Source organism: Populus nigra, chromosome 13 (genome assembly GCF_951802175.1).
Source record: "Populus nigra chromosome 13, ddPopNigr1.1, whole genome shotgun sequence".
In the NCBI taxonomy this organism is placed as follows: domain Eukaryota; kingdom Viridiplantae; phylum Streptophyta; class Magnoliopsida; order Malpighiales; family Salicaceae; genus Populus; species Populus nigra.
The window spans coordinates 3,371,191-3,394,522 of record NC_084864.1 but is presented as its reverse complement, the minus strand read 5'-3'; the positions used below and the strand labels follow the sequence as shown (position 1 = coordinate 3,394,522).

Genomic DNA, 23,332 nt, shown 5'->3' with positions numbered 1-23,332 from the left:
CTGTTGTGTCATAAGGTTTTAGATTTTATGGATTGGGAATCCACAAAAAGAAATCTGTGATATGTTTGACTGATGTTTGCTGTACTGAAGGTAAGGTATGTTCTTTACCATAACTATGGAAATTCAGATTCATTGCATCACATGATTAAGCACACACATATGGCTTTTGGAGGCAAACTAAAATTGAAGAAACATAATACAATGATCATATATCTCGAAGCGCAATCATAAATACAAAACTCCATCAAAATACAGTATAAAGAAACACAAACAGAAATGAAACAAACCCAGTAACACCCTAAAGACACAACGAAGGAAGAATTCTGGCATCCGATAGCATGAAACTGCAAGAGTGTATATATGCTCCTATACCATACCAAAGCCACACTAATGGTACATACAGGTTCTCACTGCTATGAACAGAATGAAGAAACTCAAGGCTTTGTGGTAGCAGGTGGTGGTGAGAGGAATGGAATAGAAGGAATTGCAGTTGGGATTGGAATTGTGGGGATTGAGGGCATGCTTGAAAGTGGAGGCAAGGTGACCTTGGGAACAGCAGGCAATGTTGGCATGCTAGGAAGCGGAGGCAGGGTGGCTTTGGGGATTTTTGGCAGACTAGGAAGTGGAGGCAAAGTGGGCTTAGGCATTGAAGGTTGAGAAGTTGGTAAACTCGGCAATGTTGGCTGTGGTAGTGCAGGAATAGAAGGCAATGGTGGCAATGTTGGTTTAGGCAAATTAGGCAATTGCAGAAGATGACGAGCTGCTTGGCCACCCGACGACGACGAAAGAATGAAAAGGGCTAAGATAAAACAGTTGAAGCTTGCCATCTTGCCAAAATTTCAAGGCCTGCAAGATTATGAACTAGAAACCTATTGCGAACAAAGAATTGTATGAGATTCTGTGAGACATAGCAGGCCTATTCTTGAGGTTTTTATACACGGAGATGAAAAGGGGAGATCCCTCTTGAACGGTTTGGTGTAGTTGAGAAAACAGGACACTGATTTTGGTTTAGTTTTTGTTAGTTTACCTTCTTATCTACTTACACTGTAAAAAAGAAACATATGTCGATTGTTGCTGACTGTCTACATTTTTATTTTCTGGCCAAAAAAAAAAAAAATTGGAATTCTTCTTATCAATCCTCCATCGTTTGCTAATTGGTTGTTGACCAGTAATCAAGTTTAATATTAGTATAATTTTGTTGTTAAGAGAAAGTTGGCAAGTATTTAGAGATATATGAACATTTATTTTTGCATTATAATATGATTTTTAAAAAGTTTTTTAAATTGTTTATCATTTAAAAAAATATCAAATTAATGAATTTTTCTTTATGTTTTTGAATAATTTTGATGTAAAAATAAAATAAAAATATATAAAAATATTATTTTAATATAATTTCAATTGAAAATCACTTACACCATTATAAATAAGTTGTCCTTGAAAGTATGAAACAAAAAAAAACAGAGAGCATTTTAGCCAAAGGAGTCTTGGTGCAAAAACATCAATTCATGATAAATAATACATAAAGAAAAACAAGAAAAAAAGTAGAAATGATAAAAAATAAATTAGGAATTTTTCTATTTTTAGGAAATAATTAAAGTATTATAATAATACATCAACAACTCAAATATTTCATTAAACTCCAAAAATAAAATTACTAAAAAAGAGAAAATTACATTAAAATAGTGTCTTAAAGTATGGAAAGGAGAAATAAGAGGATGATTTTTACATGAAATGCCATCAAGAACCACCTTATGTTTTGTGTGTTATGAGGAATTTCAGAAGCTCATAGATTATAGATATTATAGAAAATACTAGACTCATGTTTACACTTTGTTACAGGTTGAATAAAAAATATTTTAACATTAAAAAAAGTGTAGTCATTACCATTATATTTTGTAGCTTCAAGAAAATTTTTTATTACAAGCAAAAAATTTTATATATTCATTTAATAAAAATATAGAATATTAAAAACATCATAAATATTAAAAATAGTTATTAATAATAACTAAAAATCAAGTTAAAAAGTTAAAAAATAGATGCAAATTATAGTTTAAAATAGGGCAAGAAAGGCATCTCTTTAATCGAAACTTTTTTTATCTCAACAACATACTTCCTTTTCTTTTTTGCCAAACCTTTCTTTGTAAGATTTCTTCTCTTTTTTTTTATACCAACTAATTTTGATGCGAATACGTTTAAAATATAAGAACAATAAACTTTTAATGTGTTGTTATGGGTAACTTTTTGACAATATCATCAAACTCAGTCTAACCTAATAAGTTAACATGGAGACTCACGACCCTGACTCGGTCCCTTGCCTGCTTTGATTTCAAATTAAATTAATAAGAACTAACCTGATGTAACCTGGTTAAAACCCTATTTGATTTCACAAGAAAAAAAATTCAAGATAGCGTCGTTCTATCCTTTTTCTTTTTATATACTGAGATGAGGATGTTTTTATAGACATGAGTCAACTCGAGTTAACCCACTAAACCCGCAGACTATGTGACGGTTCAGGATTGGTTTAATAACTTATTTTTTGTATTTTCTTATCTAATCACATAACAATAAAACTTGGCATGCATAGGAAACCACAACATAAATTTTTTTTTATAAAGAAAACCATGATAAAGAGCTACAAAAAAGTGCTCACTAATGTTATAAATAATAACGCTATAATCTTTCTTGAAAATAAACAAAAAATTAAATGGTATTTAATCAAACAACACTCAATAAAATTGAGTAAACAAATAAAATATTTTTTAAAAAGAAAAAACATCATGAAGGGTTGTATAAAAAGAGTATTTTCTAATACAATAAAAAAAGTTATGATATCATAAAAAAAAATTAAAAACCTAGTGGTATTTAAAAAAATAAATTTCTAAATTATTTTTTTTTAACAAATCCATTTGATGGATTAAAAAGTAAAATATAGAAAAAAACTAAAATAAAAAGCAAAACAAAATAAGTCAAGCGCATGGGCCCGCATGCCTAGCGCATAAAAAAGAGTTTTGACTCCCGCGCCAAACCCTTTTTTATAATATATATATTAGAGGTGAACGATGCGTTATTCACTTTTTATTTAAAAAAACAACAGACGACTTGTCATATATTAGCTTAGAATCAGGCAATTGAAGGATCATCTAAAAAACAAGGCAGAGGTATTATATACTCAAAAACTTATTTTCAACCCATTGACCTAAACAATCTAAAAACACACTAAAGATCTATATAAACCTATTTATGGTTTTAAATTACCCATAAATCAATTAAAAAAATTAACCTGAATTCAGAAACATTTACGAGCTAAAATCCTTTTTCTCAGGCAAGATAAAGTCCAAGTAACACCTTAATAAAACCCTTTAATACCAAGGGCAAACTTTTTTTATGAGTGTTAAACGATGATTTTTTCTTTCTCTACTAGAATTCAACTTCTCTATTTTTTCTCTCTCAAACCTAATATTAAAAAAATAAGAGAAATAGAGTTTTGAACCATAATTAAAATGAAAAACTAGAAAGACTGAAAATATATCCATCGAAAAGTAGAAAGACTAAAGTTAACTTGTTATGTATTTTCTCTGTATTTTTCATTTTGATCCTCTATCTTTGAATCTTGTCCTTCCTTAATATTTGGCTACAAAAGGATTTAATTGAATAAAAAAATTTTAATAACCAAAATAAAAAATAATATTATTGATCCAATCCATCACAAAATGTAAAAAGGGGTGGTGTACAAAATGGCCACACATTTTAGTCTCTTTATTTTTATTTTTATTTTCTTGATTGTAAAGCTAATCAACAACTTATTAGTTAAAGTTTTATTTAATATGATCCTAATAATATTTTAAAAGAATCTTTCTTCCCTTAATTTTTTTTGTTACAGAAAAAAGATATGGATGTTTTTTTTTGTTAGAACCTTGATTCAAAATTATAATTAATAATATCTACTTTTAATAGTTAATAAACTTTATTGATTTAGTTGTTTAAGATTTTGATAATGATGTACGAAATCTAAATAATTAACATTAATATAATTAGCATTTAATTTTTTTATTGGGAAAACATGTATAATTAAATTAATTTACTATATTTTATTATTATTATATATATAATACGTCTCTTCCAAGATAACATAACCCATTAGAATTTTCGAATTCAGCAAAAATTTCTTAAACCGTTATTTTTTTCTCCCATTTATTTTTAGTTCTAATTATTTTTAGTATTTGCTTTGATTTGCTAAGTTTAAAATAGAAAAAGAAAAAATATCTTGGTTGCATTTGTTTTCATAATTATTTCCATTTAATTTCCTAACAACCTTGGAGATATAACACGGATTACTTTCCTTATTTTTTTCTAAAAATATTGATTTGTTTGCAAATATAAAAAAGAATTATAGAAAAAAATCTCTTTGTTGGCAACAACAAATAAAATTTTGGCATGCTAAAGTAGGTTTTTTTTTGTGATTTTATATGATAATAAAATAAAAGTGCTGAAAAACCGATTAATGCAGTTGTTTTTTCAAGTGATGCATTTTTCTCTGGTAGTAAAGATAACTTTACTAATAAAGATATTATGTGTTATAGTAAAAATTTAATGCTTTGTCTCATAATATTTATCATATCTTTTGTAGCACTAAAATTATTTTTAAAGTATGGAAAGCACTTGAATATAAATATGGTACAAAAGAAAAGGATCTTAAAAGATATTGGGTTGAAAAGATATTATTTATGACATGAAAATTAAAGGAATGAAATTTATTCAAATTATTTTTATTTTATCATATTAAAAAATAACCACATTCTTGGTTTGATTTTGTTAGAGGTTTAAAATAAAAAACAATTTTTTTAAATGAATAGTTTATTGCTTTAAGGATGGATGAAAAACATTGTACCTCAAAACAACAAAAATGTAATTTTCAAGCCAAGGCATAAGTTGCTTAGGGTTCTTTCATATCTAGGCAATTTAAAAAAAAAGTAAAAAAAAAATTCAATAATAACAATAATAATATTAATAGGCCTAAAAGTAATAATATGAGTAAGAAAAAAGAATGTGCAATGTTAATTGGGTTTGTGTCTAACACAATCATGTTGGTAATAATTTCAATAATCAACTTGGTCAAATATTTAAAGCAATACATCAATAGACTTTTGAACCACAAGCTAATAAAGTAATTGTGAGGGTTAGCTCTTCTTTTTCAACTTACATGTATTTTATTTCTAGCCTCAAGTGAAATATGATTTTTAACTCAAATTATTAGTGGTTGGAGCATGGGATTAATGTTTTATGTTTGTGTTGATAAAAAAATATTTTTATTTTATTATTAGGCATCAAACACACGAACTATAAGTATGAGAAATGAAAGTATAGCTCAAGTTTTAAGAGTTGTTTAAAAAAATTCTTGCTTTGGATGAAGTTTTTTATGTTCCTAATGTTAGAAAAAATTTAATTAATGCATCTTTGTTGGATCAAAATGGTTTTACTCATGTTTGAGGATCTATTAAAATAGTTATTGGTAGATTTGGATCTTGAAATGAAAAATATTATTTGCTGAATGATTTTTATAAATTAAGTATAATGCATTCTTCTAAAATTGCTTTACATTTTTCATCTTCACCTCTTGTAAATGTTCAATGTTTTCATTCATGGCATGGTAAACTTGTGCATGTTAACTTTAACATTGTTAAAAAAATGATGCATTTAAATTTAATTTCTAAGTCACATATATATATATATATATATATATATATATATATATATATATAAGCTAAACAATCTAGAAAGGCTTTTAATTTAATAGAAAAGAAAAAAAATCTATCAGTGTTAATACACGATAATATTTATGATAATAATAATATCTTAACTTGTGGTGGTACAAGACTCTTTATAACTTTTATTAATGACTTTTCAAGATTTTGTTTATTTTATTTGACTAACTCTATAAGTGAGTTGTTTGATAGTTTAAAACTTTTAAAGTTAGAGAAAATCAATTAGAAAGAAAAATAAAAATTTTACGATCTGATAGAGGAGTAGTGAGTATATTTCTAATAAAATGAATGAAGTTTTATAATTGCATGGTATTATTATACGTCAAGTAATACCTTCTTATTCACCATAATTTAATGAGATAGTGGAAAGAAGAAAAATATAACTTTAATGGATATGATTAATGCAATGTTAATTAGTTTTGATTTGTCTAATAACTTATAGGATGAAACTCTGCATTCTGCTTGTCATTTATTAATAGGATTTCTTATAAATGTTTTTGGATAAAACGTCATATAAATTTTGAAATAATAAAAAAAAACTTTAAAGTGTTGAGGTGTATAAATAAAGTAAATATTTCAATTACTAAAAAAAGGAAAATAAGTCCTAAAATTATAGGCTGTACATATATTGGATATTCTTGGAATAATACTACTTATAGATTTTTAGTTTTAAATTCCAAAATTTCTGAAATTGCAAATAATATAATTATTGAGTTACGTGATACAATTTTCCTTGAAAATACTTTTTCAATGAAAAATAAATTGTCTAAACCTATTAATGAAAGTTTTTATTTTAAAATAGATATTGTTAATAATCATGATTATGATAAAATTAGAAAGATTAAAATAAATAGAGGAGCAAAAGTTTTTGTGCTAATTTTTATATCTTTTTATTTAAAAATAAACCTCAACATACATTGATTTGAGTTCCTTTTTTTAAAAGATTAAATAAATTCTTTATTTTCTAACAAAACTTAATTTTTGACCGATTTGTCACAAGTTGTAAGATAATAGATTATAAATAAGTTTTTAGAATGAAATTGAGAATTGATAGATCTATAGAAAAATCTTAAGCTAGATTAATTGCTAAGAGGTTTGAAAAGAAAAAAAGAGTGACACATATGCACCAATTTCTAAAATCACTATAATTAGATTAATAGTTACTTTAACTTCTTTTTACAAATTAGAAATCCATCGAATAAATATTAAAAAAAACTTTTTAAATGGTGATTTAGAAGAAAAATTTTATGTGGATCAACTAAAAAGTTTTATTGTGCTTGGTCAAGAAAAGAAGATTCATAAACTTGTAAAATATCTTTATGATTTAAAACAAGCTTTGAAATAATGACACAAAACAAATATGATATTTGATGGTTTTCAAATAAATATTGTTGATAAATATATTTATATTAAACGGTTTTCAAATAAATATTGTTGATAAATATATTTATATTAAACAAATTGAAAATGATTATATGATTTTATGTTTAATAATAGTATTCAAGTTATAAATATTGCTAAATGTTTATTATGTAAACATTTTGATATGAAGGATTGTGGTTCAATTAATGTTGTTTTAAGCATTTAATTATTGAAAAATAACAATAATTTTACTTTATCTCAATCACTTTACATTAAAAAAATATAAGAAGGTTTAATTATTTTGTTATGTCTCCTGTATATAGTGTTTTTGATCCTCCTACTAAATTAAAAAAAATAATGGTGAAAATGTATCTCAATATAAATATTCATATAATATTGAGTTATTATTGCATCTAGGCAAATATACAAGACCTGATATAGAATATACAATTAATAGATTAGATAGATATACACATAATTTTAATGCTTCACATTGGGGTGCCTTAAAAAGATTTTTTAAGTTGATTTTGCACTTTATTATAATAGTTTTTCTACTATTATAGAGAGATTTGGTTATGCAAATTGGATTTCTAGTTTAGAAAAAATAAAACCTATTAGTGGGTATGTGTTTACTTTAATAATGATACATTTGATTGGAAATCTTTTAAACAAACCATGATTATTCGTTTCATCATAGAAGTATAATTGGTTGCATTAGATGCTGCTAGTTCAAAAGCTGGGCGGGCTTCAATTTTTTTGTATTGATATACCATTTATTTCTAAACCAATATCACTTATATCAATACATTGTGATAGCCAAGCCATTAAAACTAAGGCTAGGAGTAAAAATTATAATTAAAAAAAGAGATATAATTGTTAGACATAAATCAATTAGACATTTAATATCTTGTGGTGTTATTTCTTTGGATTTATTTGGATCTAAAAACAACATTATAGATTAGCTAATTAAAGGTTTGACACGCCAATGAGTTATTCAATCATCGAGAAAAATACAATCGAAGGCTTTAAATGAATCACCAATAGTGAAAACCTAATTTTAAATATATGGTGATTCCATGAATGAAGTTCAACAAGTATAAACAAGACCTTTGGATAATTGAGGATAACATAAACATTACATATATATATATATATATATATATATATATATATATATATATATATATATTTTGAAGGCGATCCCAAGTACAACTTTGTATTATAATAAACTTTTTATTGTAATGACTAATTTGAATGAGTATAAAGTCAAAAACTTTCATATAATGTTGATCACAAAACTTTCTTGGAGGATTTATCTAAGTGAGTGTGATGACAAGGTCAACATTACAAAAGCTCGGGCTATTCTTTGAAGACACTCATGAGACAAATACATGTTTATTATAAAAAAAAAGCATAATACTGATAAAATTTTAAAATCACTTATATGTTATGTGTAATAAATTTAAATGTGGTTTAAAGAAATTAGTTCGAAACATCCTAATTATTGTGATTCTTCAAGTTAAGATTTTTTGATACTAAGTGCAGATTCAAATCTTAAAGGTACAAAAATACTATCACATAACATTAATTGCTCATCTTATTTATTATTATGAATACTTTTTCATGGGGGGATTTTAAATTATAATTAATGATAATAGTTTAATAGTTAATAAATTCTTTTGACTTGGCCGACTAAAATTTTGATTGCGTTGTACAAAATTTAAATGGTTAACATTAGCATAATTAATATTTAATTATTTTAATGGGATAATGTATATTATTAAATTAATTTACCATATTTAATTGTCTTAAATATGTTTGATAATTTATACCTTTATTGTGTGTGTGTGTGTTCTTTGGATGAAAAGTACATAATTCTCACTATAAAAAATTCTTAAAAATAAAAATATTATTCTATTTTACTTGCTATCTCTTATATCTTTAAAAATATTTAAAAACCTTCCTTCTTCTTAAATATTTTGATGAGCTTAAAATAATAATAATAAAATATATTAACTGCATTTGTTTGCTAATTCTTTCTATTTATTTTTCTAATATGTTTTTACAAGCTAATCGGCAAATTATCACAGGCCCGTCATTCAAAAGTAACTAGTGTCATTTTCAAAGGCCATGGGAGAACATCCTTGTTCGACTATATTACAGCTCCTGCCATCCCAGAAAGGGTGTTTCTGAAATAATGAAATATCAAACACAGACAACCTTAAATAAATGGGCTTTCCTATCCAGTTGAAACCTTGAATTGGGCCTGCCTCTGCCGACAAAGGTGCATGAATGTACAATTGGGCCTTGCCTACATTTATTTTTTTCCTGGACCTGGTAATAGAATTCATCCCCTTACTTTTCTTGATTGTTTTCTAGAATTCTTTTTTTTTTAAATTGGATTATTTTTCTTATACATGCTTGTATTAATAGATTTTATTTTATTTTGTGTTTTAAGAGTATTTTTTTAAAAAAATTAATTTTTTTTTATATTTTTTCTTTGCTTCAATTTATTTTGTGTTTTTTATTTGGTAATGTTTAAAATAAATTTTAAAACATAAAAAAACTATTATTTCAATATATTTTAAAATAAAAAATATTTAAAAAAGAAATTTCTATTACACTGGCTATAAGTTGGATTATAATATACTTTTTTTTATTGTTAATGAAAGGAAGTTATTTATTAAATTATTTTTTAGAATGCTTTTTGTTAAATAGAAATTTAATTTTTTTGTATCATGATCGCATCAAGTTCAATCACAAGATATTCTTTTTCTCTCGTCAATGGAAGGAAGTTAAAAGAAAAGAGAAGAATGAACTGATTAAATGTGAAAGTTCATATATATATATATATATATATATATATGATGAAAGGAGACAAATGAATACAAGAAGCAATTAACAGTGTTGAAATGAAAGTATACAGACAACACAATTCCTCACACCACTGCGTAGAGAAGTAAGAGCCAAGCACTCAAAAGATATATCTCTGACATGACAACTCCATAATCAAACTTGAAATGAGACTAATTTCCAGCTGGTGGCGGGGAGAGGAATGGAATAGATGGAATTGTTGTTGGGAGAGGGATATTGGGAATTGAAGGCATGCTTGGAAGTGGAGGCAAGGTGGCCTTGGGGACGACAGTAGGCAGTGTTGGCGTGCTTGGAAGTGGAGGTAAGGTGGCCTTGGGGACGACAGTAGGCAGTGATGGCGGCATGCTTGGAAGTGGAGGCAGAGAGGGTTTAGGCAGTGAAGGTTGTTGGGTGGTGGGCAAAGTTGGCAATGTGGGCTGTGGCAGAGATGGTATAGAAGGCAATGGTGGCAATGCTGGTTTAGGCAAACTGGGCACGGAAGGTAAAGGGGGCAATTGCAGAAGATGACGAGCTGCCTCGCCGCGTGAAAGTGACACAGCAATGAAAAGAGCTAAGATGAAACAGTTGAGACTTGCCATCTTGATGCTAAGTCTTAAGGCCTGAAAGAGAGTATATGAACAATAGATAAGCAGGTAAAGAACTGTATGAGATTGTCTGTGACAAACTAGGGCTCCTCATATCGGGTTTTTATAGATGGAAATGAAATGGAGATCCATTTGTGTGATCTGTCACAGATGGTTGGTTTAGGTTAGAAAGCAAGACAATCATTTTGTGTTTTGTAATTGGTAGGTCACCTTCCTTTCCATCTTCCATTGAAAACAATACCATGCTTTTTTTTTGTCTTGTTGTTGTGACTAGGAGTACCTTTTTTCCCTTCTTTTACTCCTCGTGCTGGCTATTGCAGGACTCAAACTTGTTTTGTTGGCCAATCTAACTATTTTTATCCGTTTGGTAATGTAATTTTGAGTTCAGAGGAACATCCAAGTCCTGAAAATGTTCTCTTCCTTGAAAAGGAAGAAGAAAAACTCAGTGTTTTAGCCAATCTAATCTTTCTTCTACAGCATAACTCCACACAAAATCACTCCTGTCTTCTAGATGCTAAGACTAACTAACAAAACGGGTTATGGCTTCTTGTTCTTTGACCAAAAGGGGATATGCAGTTGAACGTGAAAAATTGAATTTTCCCTTGTACCCGATGGCGCAAGCACAACTTGCTTAAAGCACTTACAAGAGAAAAAAAACTGAGGTAACATTTGGTTATTTTCTGAAAACAAGATAAAAAGGAGACGGAAACAGTCGAGAAAATGGAGTTCGTTTGTTAGTGGTGTATAAAATAAAATAAATATTTTATAATATTATCTATACCGTATATTAAATAATATAAATTATTTCTTGAAACTTAACTTAACAATTTAAATTATTGGATTAATATAATTTTTTGATATAATATCAGAGCTTTGATGACTAAACGGTTACGAGTTCGATTCTCACCATCCCTATTTATTTGATAAAAATTAAACACAAAGTAATGTGGACCTGTACAAATTTCAAGCTTAAAAATTATATTCTAAGATCTTATCTAACAACTTAAGTTATCACATGAAGATGAAGTTGGATAAAATGCTAAATTGGTGAATAACTGAACATTTGATTAGATGATGGAGAAAGTTTGGGAATTAAAGAGAAATATTGATGTATATAGGCAAACCTTGTCGGTCCATTATCTTGTGGTCACAGCTGAAAAAGGATTTGCCTGTGTGCTTGTGCAAAATTCCTGTAGGATTTACTTTTTATTCTGCATTCATGACTCTATAAAATTTTAGTTCGGCAATGGTGTATTTATTAGCTCATAAATGTCTCTTGATCATGCCTTTTATAGTTTCAATGTACAAACATGAAGTTCTTCTATTCGAATTCCTCAAAAGTTTGGCCGAAATAATGGTCTGCAGAATCTGCAAAAATATTATGCAGTGATAGCTATACTTTCTGGTAATCTGCACTCTAATTTTGTAAGTCATGTTGCATGAAATAACACAAAAATTTCTATTACAGTCCACAATCCAAAAAACTTGTTAACAACTCAAACTTTTGATATTTTTTGGTTTTTTTTTAAAAACATTAGCATCACTTCAACAACCCTTGTTTTATATTGAAAAGAACTTCATCTGATCAGCGGCGTAGCGTGATACACCTATGTAAGTTCTTTCTATTTATTTTTCTAACATTTTCTACAAGCGAATCGGCTAATTATCACAGGCCCATCATTCAAAGGTACAACTAGTGTCATTTCCAAAGCCATGGTAGAACATCAAAGGTACAACTCCTGCCATCTCAGAAAGGGTGTTTCTGAAATTATGAAATATCAAACACAGACAACCTTAAATAAATGGGCTCATATATTGGTTAAAAGAAAAGAGAAGAATGAACTAATTAAATGTGAAAGTTCATATATATATATGATGAAAGGAGACAAATGAATACAAGAAGCAATTAACAGTGTTCAAATGAAGGTATACAGACAACACAATTCCTCACACTACTGCGTAGAGAAGGAAGAGCCAAGCACTCAAAAGATATATCTCTGACATGACAACTCCAAAATCAAACTTGAAATGAGACTAATTTCCAGCTGGTGGCGGGGAGAGGAATGGAATAGATGGAATTGTTGTTGGGAGAGGGATATTGGGAATTGAAGGCATGCTTGGAAGTGGAGGCAAGGTGGCCTTGGGGACGACAGTAGGCAGTGTTGGCATGCTTGGAAGTGGAGGCAAGCTGACCTTCGGAACTGCAGGCATTGTTGGCATCGTAGGGAGGCTAGGAAGTGGAGGCAAATTGGGGTTAGGCAGTGAAGGTTGAGTGGTTGGCAAGGTTGGCAAGGTGGGCTGTGGCAGAGATGGTATAGAAGGCAATGGTGGCAATGCTGGTTTAGGCAGATTTGGCAATTGCAGAAGATTACGAGTTGCTTCCCCTCCCAAAAACGACAAAGCAATGAAGAGAGACAAGATAAGACACTTGAAAGCTGCCATGCTGGTAATGTTCCAAGGCCTCACAAGACTATATATGAGCAATAATATATAAGCAAAAAGAGGATTGCAGGAAATTGTGAGTGACAATCTTCGACTTTTCTTTGGGTTAATATAGAGGAGATGAAGAGGGGAGATTTCTCTTGAATTGTTGGTTTTGTTGAGAAAAATGGACAGTCATTTTGAGTTTTGTTATTGTTAGTTCACCTTCATAACCATGTCTATTGAAAATAGTAGCATATGTTGATTGTTGTTGACTAGCCATGATTTTCTTCAGTTTCTTTTTCTTTTTTCACACGCAAGATTCAAACACTCGAAGTTCTACCATTCTCCCCTGTTTTTTTAGGTGAATTAGTGCAGTTTATTGGTTGTTGACCAGCAATCAAGTTAACTATATATATATATAGATAGAGATTAGAGAAACAAGTAATCCTAAATATAGCATAGTTAATAAACTTGGCACAATCTGACAAGTTAACCCGATAAACTTAGCATAGTAATCCTAAGTCAGTTTTGATTTGAACTTGTTCTGTCATAACCTAGGCTAAACCCATGTAATTTAAGTAAAACAAAAACTAAAACAATGTAGATATGCATAAAATTCATACAAATAAGTTCACTGGCAATCCAATCTGTTAACTCATGACCAAGTGACCCGAGCTTTTTCCAAGTCAAACTTCACTTTACACCGGCTCTGTGGTAACGAAGCTTCAAAATGTCAAAAGCAGAACACTCACTATACTCAACATTTTATTCGTGAAGTCTTGGTGCAAGAGCATACAAAACAAAATTGTATGTTGTATGCTCTAAACTAAACTGGCGAAGGATATTAATTTTTTTTTAAAAAAATTAACAATAGGGCTCAGTGACTAAATACCAAGAACAACAAATTGGAATGCTAAATAATAATTTTACTATTCTAAAAAAAAACCAATGAACCAGTTGCGGAGCCAAAAAAATTTAAACGAGGGGACAAATTACTAACAAATACTTGATATTATAGACTATATAGACATGTGTTATATATAGAGAAATCAATTTGAAATGCATGTTACTAACTCATGTCAAACAAAATTAATTTAAGAATATTTTTAAAATGAAAAAATTTAGATTATAATTATTCTTTTCGAGTTTTCATATTTTGAAATTGCTTCATAATGATTTCTTTCTTAATTTTATTAAAGATATTCTTTCTCAATATATACAATTAAACTTTCATTCATCTATTTTTAAATTTTCCAGGGACTAATGAAATTATTGGCAACAATTCTTTGTTGACTTGTTGTTTTATATAAGTGGGTTAAATATAAGTATTAATATATTTTTTTATTTTTTTTATTGTGTCTCTAATTTTTTGAGTTGTTCAGTACTTCATTTTTAATCACTATTATATTGATCACCATTATTTTTCATATGAAATTCATAACAAAATACATATTAATTTATCAAAACTCATTTCAATTCATATTCACATGCATATAATAGTATCTATAAACATATTAATTTAACATATCCATAAATTATCATAAACTCTAACATTTTTAATAACTAATTATTAAAAAATAAAACTATTATTATAATAAACACGATTATTTAAAGAGATTATATTGTATTTTAGAATCAAAACTGACAAGAATATAAACACGACAAGAATATAATAAGTGCTATATCTTTTGAATCTGATGAAGTATTGAAAAATACTTTAGATAAAATATGATCTTTGTTTGTCATGACTTGGACCAGTCCCGTAAAAACAAGAAACACTCTAATATTTAAGTTAGTAAAATTAGAAGAATAAATTAATATATAAAAAGAGAAAATTAAAATGAGGTTACAGAGAGTGCATATCTAGACGTAATAACTAGAAATCTAGAGGGATAACATATAATTGGTGGAAAATTTACTATTGGCTGGTAATCGTGTTCGTTGATTATTATATCATGTTCGTTGAGCATTTTTAAGTTCATATTCTATATCACTATAATTTTCTATATCACTATATTCTATATGATTTTCAATCTTTTTGTCCACGCAAAATTTCTAGCGGTTAAAACATACGTTGCCTTTCTTGAATTTTTTAAGTTCAAACTTCACCATAGTTGAGTTTAAAACTCAGAATAGTTTAATAAAATAAAATAAATCGGATGTAAATATATTATTTCAAAGACATGCTAGTAATGAAACTCAAATTTACGATCAAATGAATATTTTTCTTACCATTTGAATTTAAGAATTTATTTGAGGTTGCGGTTGAACTTTTGTTTTCACTATTTTTTTGATATTTTTTTCTTGAAATTATAAAAGTCTCAACACTAGTAGCCAGCATTAAACACACAAGATAATCTTGAACTTGGTATGTATCTGCTGTAGTCTCTTGGCATACATCAAGTTTTGGCATTTGTACTCAATAAATCTCTTGTGAGATACCAACAGTTTCATCATTAATAGTGCAAGCTCAGCAGAATTCCAGAAAGAGCAGAGTTTAGTAATCAAATGTGTGGAAAAAACACCAGATAACAATGTTTCAAACTACATTTCTTTTAATTGATAAAGGTATATGTATAATACAAGAAGGCAATGAAATACAGGGAAATAGGAAGCGAAAATATATAAATGAATGAAAAACACCAGAAGCAAACAGCACAAATTCTTCACAGGGACCAAAAGATATCAACTTCTGACAGAAAGCTTACTAATCAAACTCACAATGAACAATAGCATGGTCTAGTTTCCAGGTGGTGGGGAGAGGAACGGGATAGAGGGGATTGTTGTTGGGATAGGGATAGTGGGGATTGTTGTTGGGATAGGGATAGTGGGCATTGAGGGCATGCTTGGAAGTGGAGGCAAGGTGACCTTGGGGAGAGTACTAGGCATTGTTGGCAGGCTAGGAAGTGGAGGCAGTGTGGGTTTAGGCAGGGAAGGTTGTGCGGTTGGCAATGTGGGCTGTGGTAGTGTTGGTATAGAAGGCATTGGTGGCAATGTTGGTTTAGGCAAATTGGGTACCGAAGGTAGAGGGGGCAATTGCAGAAGCTGACGAGCTGCCTCGCCGCCTGAAATTGATAGAGCAATGAAGAGAGCTAAGATAAAACAGCTGAAACTTGCCATCTCGATGCTAAATCTCAAGGCCTGGAAGAGTCTATATGAACTCGCTAGCTGGGATTAAGAGAAGAAAGAACTGTGTGATATTGCTTGTGACAAATTAACCAGGGATGATAATGGGTTTATATACATAGATCGATGTACGTGGGACGGTGGGAGAGATCTATTTGTGATCTGTTCCATATGGTTGGTTTAGTTTAGAAAACAGGAGAGTCATTTTGAACGTTGTTGTTGTTAGCTCACCTTCTTATCCATCTTCCATTGAAAACAATGCCATGTCTTCCTTTTCTTGTTGTGACACGTTATGTTTTCTTCTTTCCATTGTTCCCTTGAACTGGGTTGTTCAGGACTGAAACTTATATTTGCTGACCAATCACAAAATAAAATATTTTGTTTGGTCATCTACATTTTGTTTGGTCCTTATTCCCTTTTGTGCTGTTAGTCCTCAGGTCACAATTTGACATGAAAAGGACTTGCCCACGTGATTACAGGAAAGTGCCTGAAGAATTTCAACATTTTTTCTGCATTTGGAAACATGATAGATTCCTTGGCTAAGTCTTTATTCCTTAAAGTGATAATTTGCCTTACTCACAAGGAGTTTGCTTGAAGGTTAATGATAAATTAAATTAATTGATTTAAAATAAGCATAAGATGTTCACTTCATGATATTTCTTTTTGTTTGATTTTCGGGTCATTGCACTAACGATGCGTGCGGCCTTTTTTGATGTTGTCATGTAGACCTTTATAATGACGTTAGAACCATAATGGTGAACTCTTTCTAGTGGTATGAGTCTCTAATGATATTTTCTTTTTTCTTTTTCCGAGTATGATATTGCCAGCTCATTTTTTATGGTTAATTATTACAAACTTTTCTTTCTTTGCTTTATTTATTGTAGATGTCTTGTCAAATTTTCTTATTAAATTAACTGAGTTTATTGAATATGGTCAAATCAATGACCCATGTCTCAACAGACCCTTATGCTTTTTTAGGGGGTGGGCTGGGCTGAAACATGTCCAACTCATGATCCACATGGTTGTTGGCCCGGCCTAGCAATGCAAACAGAACAATGGTTCTGCATGCAAATTGCCATGGTTCTCCAGCAAAATAGGGAGGAGAAGAGGGCTATCTGATGTGAGGGGTGGCTAACTAGCAATGCTGGGAATGTCGACATGATGTTGGTGGCGACGCTGGCGGCGGAGGCGTTAAGAAAGTAAAGGAAGAAGATGGTTGGCGGATAAGAAGAAAAAAACTAGGAAGAAAAGCTGATTTTTCACCAATTTTGGGCTCTGATTTCTTCTTACTCAATGCATGGAATCCACCCTTATTTATAGGGTATGGAAGAGGGACATCTTGTTTTTACTAGTGCCAAATCTTGGTCCTTAATTCGATCTAGAAAGATTCCAACCGTTGGTTTAGAGTTGCTATCATGGCATAAAAAAGTTGGCCGGGTTGGCCATTTTAGGGTAGTGTCTCGACCGCTGTAGGGACAATTTTCCAGCAAGACCTACTTTGGGGTATAGTTTGTCCGGTTTGGTTGAGAAAAGAATCATTAAATGCCCTTGAAAAGTAGCTACCCGAATTTAGGCCAAATGAAGAAGACAATGAATAATAATAAGACAACGCGTTGTTTGGTTCCCTTCTTTTTTTACTGTTCAAAATGGCGCTGTTTTGGACATTAAATTAAGGATTTTAGCCAAAGTTCAATTTAGTCCTCCAGCTTCTAATTTATTTCAATTTCACCCTTAATTGATCTTAAACCTTTGATTTGATGCAATTTCCCCCAGTCAAATTTCAACATTAGCCCCAAATTTCTGTGCCTTTTTCATTTTTGTCCTTGGTTTTGGATTTATGCAAATTGACCCTCAATTGACCATCAAACCTTTAATTCTCTTCAATTTCACCCCTGATTTCAATCAATTGGGACCCTAGAGTTCGATGTTTTTTTTTTCAAAATGATCCTTGGCTGCGAGTTTCTTCAATTTAGCCCTTAATTGACCCCAAACTTTTGATTTTTTTGCAATTTTACCTCTGATTTGAAACAATTAACTTGATAAAAATTAAATTTAGTCTCCTAAAATTCCAATCTTCATAATTAAGCCCAAATTAGGCTACCAAACTTAATTTTTCACCAATTATGTCCCAAATAAAATTAATTTGACTCATTTAAGTATAATTAAGTCCTTGCACCTAATTAAATCTTTTAATTGGACCCAAGTTAATTCTTAGACATTATTAAGCTTCAATTTGACCCATGATTAAATCATATTGGCCTATTAAAAAGATAATTATGTCATTCGACTTGATTTTTATGTAGATTCATCCAAAAATTATTTAATTTGACCTGGAATCTACATTGTTTCTCCAGGTTTCATACAAAGGGGTACGATTAGGCTCCTAATTTTATCAAAACAATTTCTGCCTGATTTTTCTGTATATTTGGAATCCTCCCCATCCTACTTTTTCCCCTAAATGTCAGTCTTCTTGCTATTATTAATTTATTTTTATTTTTTTGGAAAGAAAAAAGGTGAATTTGAGGAATAACCCAGAAATAGGTTATGACAATTGCTCCCTCCTCTTTACAATGTTTATGATAGAAAGTCTCATAAGAGACTTTAGATAGTAAGCTTTGTAAAGAAGAAAAAAAAAGAGAGATAATGGACTCATCAGATTAAGAAATAGTTAATCCTTCTGAAAGTGTTTGAGGTGAGGGCTTAAAAGCACACTCAGAGAAAAAAGAGATAGGGCTAGGAAGTGCACTATCCTAAAGACAAGGGTTAGAAAGTGCATTAAAAGGAAATGAAGATAAGGTTCGTAAAGATGATCTTTGTGAAAAATAGAAAGATTTCTTTTTTTTTTCAAGTGGTGTAGTTGTACCAGGCAACTTGCCTATTGGTAAAATTCAAAAAATTCTAAATGGTTAAATTGTTATAGGTAACTTGCCTAGATGAAGAATACAAAGGTTTTTTCAAATGGTCTCATTGTAATGGGTGATCTGTCCAGGTGAAAAATACAAAGATTTTTCAAAGTGGTCTTATTGTAATGGACGATCTTTCCAGGTGGAAAAATACAAAGATTTTTGAAAATGGACTTATTGTAATAGGTTACCTACCAAGGTGAAAAAATACAAAGATATTAGTATTCTAAAGTGATCTCATTGTAATGGACGACCTGCTGAGGTGAAAAAATACAAATATTTTTCAAAGTGGTCTCATTATAATGGGTGACTACCCAAATGAAAAATACAAAGATTTTTCAAAGTGATTTCATTGTAATGGGTGACCTACCCAGGTGGAAAATGAAAGGTTTTCAAAGTGGTCTATTGTAATGGGCAACCTGCCCAGGTGAAAAATGCAGAGATTTTTCAAAGTGGTCTCATTGTAATGGGTGACCTACCCAAGTGAAAAATACAGAGATTTTTCAAAATGGTCTCATTGTAATGGGCGACTTGCCCAGGTGAAAAACGAAAAGATTTTCAAGGTGGTCTTTTTGTATTAGGCGGCCCTCCTAGGAGAAAAATATGAAGATTTTTCAAAATAGTCTCATTGTTATGGGTGACCTGACCAAATAAAACATATGACTTACCTGATGAAAGAATTTAGCCAGAGATGTCATGAAGGGACAACATGACAAGGCTCAAAGGCGTACTATCTAAGAAGTGAGGGCTCAAAGGCGTGCTCAAAAGGAAATAGAGTTAGAAAATGCACTACCATAATTAAGGGTTCAAAGGTGCACTAAAAAAGAGGTAGGTTTAGAAAACACACTACCTAATAGATGAGGGCCCAAAGGCATGCTCAAAAGGAGGTAGAGTTAGAAAACACACTACCTGAGAGATGATGACTCAAAAGCAAACTCGAGAGGAGGTAGTGTTATAAAACGCAATATCCAAGAGATGAGGGCTCAAAGATGCACTAAAAAAGATTTGTTGTTAAGACACTAATCTATTAAAGATCAAAGTAATGCATTATGATTAATATGCATGTATACTTACATGAAAAATATAAGACCCCTTTCTTCATGGAGTTTTCCTTTTCTCAAAAGTTTGGGTCTCTTTTGTAAGCTTCAATGACTTTTTCGCTCTTGTTTACTGAGTAACTTCTTGTGATCTTGACCTTTGGGAAGAGCATATCATCATGATACTTTATCTACAAACCTTTATCTCAAAGGTCGCTAGCTTTGCTCTTTATTTTTTGTTTTTTAAGAAAGGAAATCATAGAGGTAGTCCTATTATGTCTTTTTTGGATTGCCCCCCAGCCTGATCATGTCTCCGAGTGTTTAATTCAGGTTTTCTTTGGGGATAAGATTGTGCGAAATAAGATTTGGTTATTTATAAGGAGTTGTTTTCATGGAGAATTCATAGAAATCTTTTTTTTATATTGGTTTAAAGCAAACTTGTTCTAAAAATAATTCAAATGATTCCCATGAACAAGTCCTTATATGGGCTCGGTCGAAATGGATACAGCCCACGGTCTACATGGTTGCTAGCCTAGCCCAACAACCATGTTAATTAACTTTTCTTCATTTTGCATGCAAACGATGATTCTACATGCAAATTGCCATGGTTTTCCAACAAAATAGGGAGGAGAAAAAGGCTACTTGGTGTAGGGGAGGCTAACTGACAATGCTGAGAAGGATGATGTGTTATAAATAAATTGAAATTGTTAACAAATTTTTAAAAGAATAGATTGAAAAATAATCTAAAATATATGCTTTTTACCTTTTTTTGTCTCATTCGCCTAATATGATGCTTTATTACCTTTTAAAATAAAAAATATCTTCAAGAAACCACCAACATTTGTTTGTTGTCCTCTAAAGCTTGGGAAACAGAGCTTTTCTTTCAATCTACAAGTTAACCAAGTTTTCATATTTTTATGAGCTATTTGCTTTTTTGTCTCCCCATAATTGCTCAATTAGTTTTAGCTTAATTCACATTTAGCCTCACATTTATATTTGTTCTTCTCAAGATTATTTCTTACATTTATATAGTCTAATATGTTGAGATTGTTTGGTATTTATATTATATACGATGTGAAATTAAAAAAAAAATCATCTATGATAAGAACACCCTTTCCTAAGCTCAATAGAGAAAACATCTAAATCCCAACCTCCCACGCCCTAGCCATAAGCAACTGTCAACATTGCAAAGATTGAGGAAAAATGTTCAAGGCCATCCCATCTATGATAAGAATTGCAGCTAAACTGTCAAGCAAAGGCTAAGGGAACAACAGAATTATTCCATCCCACTAAGCAAAAACAAAAAGTTTTCGTTTGAAAAAAACAAACCAATTATACTTCAAAAGACAGTAAACCAAGATGAATTTAAAAATCCAAACACAATAAGCCAAAAAGAATTCAAAAAAGAAATCATGCTGCATAAAAACAAAGAAAACTCATCCAAACCAACCCCAAAAGAAAGGAAAAAAAATGATTAAGTAGAACCGAAACAAAAAAAACCTGCAAACAAAATATTTTGAAGCCATTTAGCAAAATAAACTTATCGCATAAAACTAAACATGCACTAAACAATGAAAGAACAAAGAGCATAGTGAAATATGGAAGTTGTTGGATTTAATTGTTTTTGGGACAGACATCAACAACAATGAAACAGAATAATAATAAAATCACCAGCAACAAACAACTTCAGCAAGCAAACAACTTACATAGCAAAATCATTCTCAGAAACCGTTGTCTATTATCCTTAACACAACAGTTAAGCAAAAAATGAACAAATATGCCAAGAATCTAATACTGGTAGCTTACTAATACTTTAACAACAATTCGAAGCCCAATTAAACATATAGTAAAGAATGATGGCCAAGCAAGGAAAAAGAAAGGAGTTGAAGAACCAATTGATGTTGGGACACTTAGGCATACATGGCAGAACGGGAAATTGATGCATGATAATAATGGTTTTGCATGGTTTGCATGGTAATTCATCAATGACAATGTTTATGTTTCTTAAAATGTTAATAAAGTGAGTTAGGCTTTCAATTCTACTTCTTGCTATTCTTTTAAGTGAGCTTACATGACATATTTGTTAAGAGAAACATAGCAAGACATGAGACTGTTGGTGTGCATATGAACTATACGTAGCATAAAATTACTCACAACAAAAGCTCGAGCAATCAATCTAGTAGAGTCTAAACCTAAAAGGGTGAAGTTTAGCTAATTTTATTAAGTTTAGTATGGAAAGTGATTTGTTTTGAGTATAAATAATATAAAATCATTTTAGGATGCAAGTGATTATCCATATTCTTTATCACTATAATTTTCATTCGTTTTTGTCCACGCAAAATTTCCAGTCGTTAAAAAATACGTTGCCTTTGTTGATTTTTTAAGTTCAAACTTTGAGGTAAAAATATGAAAAACTTAGGTTTTACATTATACACACATCACCATAGTTTAATAAAATAAAATAAATCGGATGTAAATATATTATTTTAATGATATAGTCGAACAAAAGTTTTCCTATTTTTTTTTTCTTTTTCTTCAAATTATAAAAGTCTCAACACTAGTTGCAAGCATTAAACACACAAGATAATCTTGAACTTGGTAGGTATCTGCTGTAGTGTCTTGGCATACATCAAGTTTTGGCATTTGTACTCAATAAATCTCTTGTTAGATATCAACAGTTTCATCATTAATAGTGCAAGCTCAGCAGAATTCCAGAAAGAGCAGAGTTTAGTAATCAAATATGTGGAAAAAACACCAGATAACAATGTTTGAAACTACATTTCTTTTTAATTGATAAAGGTATATTTATAATACAAGAAGGCAATGAAATACAGGGAAATAGGAAGCGAAAATATATAAATGAATGAAAAACACCAGAAGCAAACAGCACAACTCCTCACACTTTCTTCACAGGGACCAAAAGATATGAACTTCTGACAGAAAGCTTACTAATCAAACTCAGAATGAGCAATAGCATGGTCTAGTTTCCAGGTGGTGGGGAGAGGAACGGGATAGAGGGGATTGCTGTTGGGATAGGGATAGTGGGCATTGAGGGCATGCTTGGAAGTGGAGGCAAGGTGACCTTGGGGAGACTAGGCATTGTTGGCAGGCTAGGAAGTGGAGGCAGTGTGGGTTTAGGCAGGGAAGGTTGTGCGGTTGGCAATGTGGGCTGTGGTAGTGTTGGCATAGAAGGCATTGGTGGCAATGTTGGTTTAGGCAAATTGGGTACCGCAGGTAAAGGGGGCAATTGCAGAAGCTGA

General features: G+C 30.5%; 1 protein-coding gene across 1 annotated transcript; it reads left to right on the top strand.

Moving 5' to 3' along the window:
- Positions 1-390: 390 nt before the first annotated feature.
- LOC133671495 (uncharacterized) lies at positions 391-23,332 on the top strand. Its single transcript, XM_062092260.1, has 6 exons — positions 391-652; positions 10,162-10,479; positions 12,628-12,835; positions 12,947-13,028; positions 15,750-16,029; positions 23,064-23,332. The coding sequence occupies exons 1-6, from the start codon at positions 391-393 to the stop codon at positions 23,330-23,332; spliced, it is 1,419 nt and encodes a 472-aa protein (XP_061948244.1).